The sequence below is a fragment of the Belonocnema kinseyi genome, chromosome 1 (genome assembly GCF_010883055.1).
Source record: "Belonocnema kinseyi isolate 2016_QV_RU_SX_M_011 chromosome 1, B_treatae_v1, whole genome shotgun sequence".
NCBI lineage: Eukaryota > Metazoa > Arthropoda > Insecta > Hymenoptera > Cynipidae > Belonocnema > Belonocnema kinseyi.
The window spans coordinates 91,813,627-91,822,257 of NC_046657.1; the positions used below are offsets into that span (position 1 = coordinate 91,813,627).

Consider the following 8,631-nt stretch of genomic DNA (forward strand, 5'->3'; position numbering starts at 1 on the left):
ACTCGGAGGTTAGTCGCTTCTCAGTGCTGTAACTTGTAAATGTGTAAACATAAATGGCTGAAGTTTTGACAGGCGTCATTTGAAGGATCAAGCTCGACGAAAGTGGTTTACATTACTGAATACTAATGCCATCTCTTCGAATTTTCAGGTACTTATCAGACTGCCTAGTACACTGAAAGGTGACGACAAGAAGTATTCTGATTTTCCGCAAGTGGGGAGACGCAAGAAAAAGGGCCATTTCTCTATAACAATATCCACAAACAGCATCGATGTCTCTACGATGTTCAACAATCACTGCCGGTTGGAATAACATACAAGTTTTGGGGTTTCGATCTGAGGAAAAAAGCAATGGTTGCTGGCGTTAATCGAACTCGTAACCCAGTGCCTTCCAAGGATGACAAACCCAAGGACAAACCCTTTTATGTGAGATTCTCCTCTTTTCGTTGGTAGACGCTCCATCAAAAGCAAAAAAAGATTGAGTACAAGAAAGTGAAGGAACCCATCAAGGAGAGTGAAAAGCTCAACACTGAAGAGTTCAAGGACATAGACACACACTCGGCTGTCAATTTCACAAGAGTAACTAAGTATCGACTACTAACTTGTTCTTGAAACAGCCATTGCACAGAAAGATTGCACAAACAGATGCGTGGCTCGGCTTAACTGGGAAAAGTATATGTACGTTCAGCAAAAAATCCAGGAGCGTTTAAAATATATACTTGGAGATGTTAATGCTTGGAGAGATAAACAATGCAAACAAAACAAAAAGACACTTTGCTACTCCAGTTCGACCAGTGAAAAAGTATCTTACGGAGGATACAAGAGTTCACGAACCTGGAAAATTAAAAGTTGTGTGCGTTAACGAACACTTCACAACTAATATGTGCAGTAAGTGTATTGAGCAATACAATGTCATCTCGAAAAAATGCCAACGGTACTTCTTTTACGCAAAATCTGATGCTAAGTGAAAGCGAGATATCAAAACTAGAAGAAACATCCTCCATATTGTACTAATCACTGAGGAAATAATAAGGAAGACGGACATTCCCAATCCCGACAATTTTAATGCGCTGAAATAATTATCTCTGGGTGCAATTTTATGTACAATATGATACCTGTGTTAAACTGTGTCTTAACTCACAGGCACGTGTACTTTTTCAGTTTTATATGTCGAGAAAAGCGCACTCGAGAAAAACTAGGCTATTCTTTTAGGTTATTTTTGATTTTAAAAATGTTTTCCTAAGAGAATCTCACTTGTTTTCTGGTGAGAATGAAATTGAATAAATAAAAACAATGCAACATCTGAACCATTTTAGTTAGCTCTCAGTTTGAAGTTAGTAAGTTAAACAAGAAGAAAAAGACTGTTTGCGATATCATATTATAGCGTCTCATAAAGGATCCCGAATTGAAAGTAATATCCAGGTTTGTCTATGTATGAATATTGTAAACGGCGAAAGCGGACCACATAACAGAAATGCATGTCGAGCTACGATTGGTAAGGTGTAACAGACACTTCACACTTTTAAACACACTTCACACTTTATTCATGCGCATAAGTCAGGGACAGTAAACGCTGAATTTGGAACATTTTTCTAGATTATTATTTATCTTCTATAAACAAAATTCAGCATGTTTACATAACTGTGCTATTGTTCTCCTTTTTAAAAACTAATAGGTTATCAATTGAATAGGTGCTGAATATTTTTTATTTCATCAGCAAAATATTAAAATGAAAGAAACATAGTGATAAACAATTAAAAATTAAAAATATAATATTACCATAGAATAAACGACTCTCAATTTTGAAAAGCTTTATTCTGCTACTGAATGTTCCAAAAATTTATTCAAAAAGCAAGAGAGGATTCGGTAGACTATTGAAATTTATTAGGTATAAGAAATGTTTTTATTTTATATTTTTATTGAACATTATGACTGAATATTTGATGATTTTAATAGATTGATAATAAAAACCAATATTAAACAAACATTGTATCTGTATTCCTAAACCACTACTATAAATCTCCGCATGTTCCAAAAATTCATTTGCAAACGGTAGGCTCAAATATGACCGACAGATACCCGAACCAAATGATAAGAGTTTTGGCCGGGGCTCAGAAACCCTAAAAACTCCAAACATATTTGGTATACATTTTCATAATTATCTAATACTTTTCCAAGTTTTTGTTTGCATTTTATATTCTACTGAGCGTCAGGGATGTATAGAATTCCATTCTTGGAGATAGAAACGCACCTACACTCATCCGCATTCTTCTTGCAAGCTAATCTCGCTTGCAGTAAAACGCACGTCCCAAGCGCGGTATGTCCCGGGCAAGGAAGACAATCTACGGGATGGTTTACGGTCCTCGCATACCAGCGAATTTGCGTCAGCCAATTAGAGACAATCGTGCGTTATTATATAATTATCGGCGTGCACGTTCAATTAATATTGCAAGCAAACTTAGAAAAAATTGCGTTCCACTCGAATTTAAAACACTGGATACGTGAAATAGCTGTAAGTTGCCTAACGCAATACGGCTCGAGGCTCGTCAGAATGTCTGAACCGCATATCTCTAAGGCCGCCCATAAAATCTTCTTCCAAACAACCTGCCATCCAAGATTTATAACCGATCCAATCTCGATGTTCCGCAATTTTCGCATTCGACCGGCGCTATCCTCGCAGTCCTCTTAATGCATCAAATTTATAAGGATAAAGATCCATCTTTCCTGCAGGTTCAGGGATGTCCTACGCTTTTCAACAGATGAATTCCTAAAAATATTCATTGGTTCTGTTTGTGAATATGAGATGCCAGCGTAATGCCGAACAATTTACGAAAATGATTCATTTACTCAAATTATAAGCGTCAACTTGATGTAAGCATACCAGAGGCATTCCAAAACAGTACATACGCCAATTCCGAATGGATGCGTAACGATGAATACATAGTCGCTTCGTTTTCAACGAAGGCATTTTGTATGAAACTCAATTCTGAAGGGAAATTTCAAATTCAAATTAAAGTAATTTTCCATTTTGTTCTGATACATCTTCAATACAATGTTCTCGATTCATGCTCACGATTAGAAAAATTGATTCAAATCTTAAGATGTTTGAGTTATTTGATGATTCACTAATTTCTACATAACTCCAACAAGTGAAACAAACAAAGAAGAATGGCAAATAAATCATAATCAATCTAATGAAGTTATATATTTTTCTTTAATATTTATTATTTATTCGCCTTATTGTCAGATCTTCGAGCTTTGCGAAATTACACACATTTTTAAGTTGAATATGTTGAATATTTTGTAAGCTACATGTTTTTTCTTGTAGAACAGATTTTTCTAAGATCGAAGAAGGTTAGAGACCTTCGAAGCAGAACGAAGAATTTCCTCGAGCAAGAATCCAGATTCGTCATTACAAATGAGCCTCAGTATAATTAGGTAGATGCTATCGTGTGAGAAGGTACGCTGCACCGCCGCGGCATACATTATATCCCTCTCGGTTGTTCTAAAGACGCAAGGCAATAGCCTCGAACGATCCAACCATACTTATGGAAACCTTGACAATAAACCTCACTCTCACATAACTTTATACCTTCTCAATCATTATTATTTCAGTCGACATCTTTCGCACGCTGAAAATCTAATTTCAATAGATTGAGGAAAGTGAGAACTTATATTGGGCAAGGAATTAATATCCTGGGTACTACATGATTTAACCAACTGTGTGAAAACTATTTAAGTATGATCATTGCAAAATACATCATAGCTATTCGCGCTTATGATATTTTTTGTCCCATCAAAACCCACAGATGATTAATTTGCAAAAGCTAAAGGTGTGAAGACAACTCTAAAATAAAGCTCAATTTAAATTCCTGAATACGGTTCAGGAGATAAAAGGACAACCATCACGACCTGTTCGTTTCGATAAAAAACATGTGCCCTTTGAAAGGTTTTCGATAAAGTGACGGTTTACACCTTGTCACTAAATGAGAAGTTTATGTCCTTGCGTGGGTTTACATCCTTCGAAAGTTCTCAAACTGTTTTGAATTAAAAAAGAAACTAAAACTCGACTGTCAAATGGACTTAAAGATTAAGAAATTATTTGTTGTACAAAAGGATGGCAAAAGATGGAGATACGGTAAGATTGGTATCTTTTCCAACATTTTTTAAGCGTTTCCGATTTTCGCCTAGTATTAAATCTTCGTGGGAAGTAGGAGAGTTGTCGAACTAAAACATCTGTTATTAATATTACAAATTTGAACAACTTGCATTAAAACGTCACGTTTTAGAGTCCAATTGAATATCAAGACACGAAACCATAACATTTTGTTCTTATTTTTGACGAATATCCTTGAAACTCAGGAATGCAAGACAACATCCGGTCTTTCACGGGAAGTTGTTGAAGTCTGCAGACGTCGTCGCTCTTCGTGATCTTGACAGCAACAGCGAGGTTATTTTCTCTTTATCAATGGATAGCGAGGAGCCACACTAACGAGCTCGTTACGATCCCAATTAGAAACGCCTACCTCATCCTCCAACCCTTTACAGTTTAGAGCCCTCATACCTATTCCAACTTTTCCAGATCTACCATCAAGATCTGTTTTAATCCAGAGAAGTAGCAGATCGCCTTAAGAAAAAAAGCCTGTGAGTTTGACATTGATGATTCATAAATCGGACAGACACTACAGCGAACACAATCGACGGCAGCCAATTTTATTTAGATCGGATATAAATAATACGTCACCAATCGAGACAGATATGCAGTTCAATGCTGAACGCCAGTTTTTTGCTGTGCACTGCTTACTGTTGAATCAACAATCAGCATTTTTTATCAACATAATTACCGGTTTTACCTTCTTTTGTAACTTCTTAAGTTGGATATATTATTAGAAAGGTCAATCTCTCGTTTAACTGAGTGCGCATGTGCGCTAATATCGCTGGATGTTCTCTTCAAGATCGGCTGTAGATTCAGATTCTCCATAAAAAATACTCTCAAACATGAAAGAATTTCTCAACTTTTGTATCTTGACTTCAACTTGTTGAACTTATGCAGCAAGTTAAAGTTGAAGTTTCTAGATGAAGTATTAGGTGAAGTTCTAGGTTGTAACCTAGGAAAGTTGTAGCAATAATCTAAAAATTACACCAAAAAGTCTTTTAAATCTTATCTTTAATTTAAGCCCATAAAATTTTTCAAAAATCCTTATGGGTTCTCAAGATACTCTCTCAAGTAACGCCTACATTCGCGCTACAATTAACATTCGATTAACACTTTTTCTCATTGTTCTAATTAATTATGTACAAACAAAAAACAGGGAATAGTCACGCATGTTACTTGTTGAGCAACATCTGGTTCTTGTATGTAATTTTACATTCCAAATAAACGCAAAAACGTATTAGTAGTATCCATATCTACCTTTAGAAACGACAGTTGGCACTGCAGACTAGTATTCTTTTTTCAAAACTGGGTTAGCCCCTTGTATTCGTCGAGTATGTCTTGGGATAATCCCTTGAGGAACTATGTTATTTTATTAAAAATAGTCAAATTCAATTTTTTCACTTTATGAAAAAAGAACGACACGTATGGCAGATTGAACAATTCAAAAAGCCAAGAAAGTGAATTTTGAAAATTTGGTGGAAGCCGCTTATGATTCCCGATCATTTAATTATAAGAATGGGAATTTCTTCGTCCTTATAAATTAAATGCTAGAAAATCCATTGATCTTAATTAATATATTCATTAATTATTGATAGTTATGATTTCCACATTCTAACGACTCATACTGACATACTTTATGTACTAAAACTAAAATATGCCTTATAAGAACATAAAAAGTAATTAAATTATAAGTCTATGAAGTGACATCCGAAAATGCAAGAAAAGCGTTAAACTACCTAAACGGTCAATTATTCTACACGTTGATCGTAACTTATAACTATGCCATTATTGTTATTAAGAGTGTTGGTTAAATCGAACTTTGAATTTTTTTATAGGTACGGCACTGACTCAATATTTCTTTTTCCAAAGGATTTTCGAACTAAAGAAAGAAAACTTGTCGAACATCCGGGGTTTTGCGAGATACTCAGATCAACAAAATGTTGAAAAATTAAAAAATTTCTTTAGGAAATTATTATTTTCACGACACATATGAATTTTGCGAAAGATAGAAATCAGCGGGCAGCAGACGACAGTATTTGAACGGTTAGAATCGTTTGCAAATTTATTTTTTACTCAAAATTCTGACATAATAGAAGAATTCCCAAGATATATCTGATTTTCATGCACTCAGAAAAATAATCTGCGACTATGATCACAATTGCTGTAAAACTAACCAAACTTACTGGTTCATATAGTGATGACCAGTCTCGGCTTTTACGGTAACAAACTTTTTGCGGTAAAATTTAAATTATAAAAAGATTACAATTTAAAGAATTTTGTGGAAATATCAACTAGCATTGCTGTCAAGCTAACATTACTATTTATGTTTACTACAAATTGGTTTCTTGATCAGTACCTTTTGCGCTAGCTGCTTACGCTAATATTGCTGTAATGTCTACTAGTCTAAGATGAGCAACGTACGACAAAAATTGAGGGCATTAACTTTCGCGACAGTTGTTTACGCAAATATTGCTGTAATGCCTACTACCCTACCAAATAGAGCGTGCGACAAAGTAGTGAGCAATACCTGTCGTGATAGCTATTTAAACCAATCTTGCTGTAACGCCTACTACTGTGACGAGCGCATTTTACGGCAAAATAGGAATAGTTTTACTATCTACACTTATCAGCCTGGTGGCTGATCAAAAATTTAGTCCAAAGACACATACAGGGCATTTCAATGTTGTCTGCATTTTTCTCCATTTCGCAACATATTCCGCAAAATTTGGGGTCGCCATCATCAAGACGTGGCCCTTTGAAAATCTGGTAAACCGGATATTCGACAAGTTTTCTTTTTTTTCGTTAGGAAATCCTTCGAACAAATATATGTTGAGTTAGTGCTGTACATATACAAAAATTCAAAGTCGGATTTAACGAACACACTTAATAACAATATATGGCATAGTTCTAAGTTATGATAAAATTGTAGAATAATTGACCGGTTAGGTACAATAACGCTTTTCTTGCATTTTTAGAAGTCACTTATTTTTCATTTTATTTTCATACAGTAACGTGTAAAACAAATTAAAAATAAGTGAATTATAAAAACGCAAGTACAGGGTTAATTACACCCAACCGCTCAATTGTACAATATTTTATCAAAGATAAAGGCCGCAAATATTTTAATTGCAAAAAATTTACCCACATTTAATAACATTTTTTATGAATCTAAAGAACATACCTCGACGATGAAATAAAGAGGGTCTCCAGGGAGGGCGTGTACAGCGAGGTAGCGGCTGGCGGACACCAGGGGTTGAAGGCAGGACCGCGCAGCCGTGACACCGCTACCACGCATGCTGCATGCTTCATGTCGCCGCCGCTACGCCCAACGTCCTTGCTGAAATATTTGAAATGATGGATAAATTCCTAGTGCAAACCTCATTTGGAAAAAATTGTATTTAAACAGAAAAAAACTGAAACATCAGATCAACAAAACTAAAATATATTTCAACAAGTAATTTAGATTGCAATAGCAAGGTGTGCAGCAGAAGGGACAGATTTTAGATCAATCTAGAATTCTCATGATGCCCATTTAAACAAAACACTCTTCTAAACATTGCGTACGCAGGATTTCGAGTGGGGAGGGGGTCAAATTTCACAATAATCACAGCTAAAATATCAAAGCTAAAAGTTTTCGAAGTAAATGAGCTTGAAGACGTTTATGTAAAAAAATTAGTGCTTTGCGGACTGAAAAATGTAAAAAAAAGTAAGGATTTTTAGGTACATTTAAGAACAGTCAAGTTTAGAGCATTATTTCTTAAACAAGGGCAATGTGAAAAATTCGAAACAATTCATGAGCATGACGAAAACTGTTGTGAACTAATGACAGCTGAGAAATTTGAGAAATAATAAAAATTGTTGTTTAAAAGTACAAAAATGCAGAACTATATTATCTTCAGTTCAAACTGCAAACTGTAACGGACAGGCTCTGCAATTATTTTAAATTACCCGGAAGGATGTGATGGTCTTATTTTTTGGGAAAATCGCGATATTTTTAGAAATTGTTTTTGTGTTGGGAAACAAGTGCCAAAAAGCACCCGGACCCTTTTTTGCTGCCGAGGACGTGCCAGGTGCCACCCAAGGATTCAGAACCACTGGTCGACGAAAGGCACAAGCGGTCGGAAGTAAAAAAAGGATCTCCTCCTGCTTTCTGGTACTTGCAAAACATTTAATAACCACGTTTTATAGAACGCTCGCTTTTTGAATTATGAAAACAAGACAATAGAAATACGAATGTTTCCATTCCAATGCATATAATAAATCGTAATATTATAAATTTATTGAAATGATACATTTTACAGGGTTAAGGGTGAGTGGGCCCAGGTGAAAAAGTTCTATATAGTTTATATATAGTGGTTAATGAAATGATATTTTTCATTTGTTTTATCAACTTTTCTACGTAAAACAAATGAAAAACACCAGTATTTTGTCCACTATATATAAATTATATATAACTTTTTCGCTTGGGGGGGGGGGGG

At 35.2% G+C, this 8,631-nt stretch overlaps 1 protein-coding gene across 2 annotated transcripts in view; it reads right to left on the minus strand.

Annotated features, from left to right (window-relative positions):
* LOC117167277 (protein expanded) overlaps window positions 1-8,631 on the minus strand; it is a 188,830-nt gene that overhangs the window by 96,662 nt on the left and 83,537 nt on the right. For both annotated transcript variants that reach the window (XM_033352101.1, XM_033352092.1), the window contains exon 3: window positions 7,335-7,490. In XM_033352101.1, coding sequence (XP_033207992.1) covers window positions 7,335-7,448 — 114 coding nt within the window. In that variant the 5' untranslated portion in view covers window positions 7,449-7,490. The remainder of the gene's footprint in view (window positions 1-7,334; window positions 7,491-8,631) is intronic.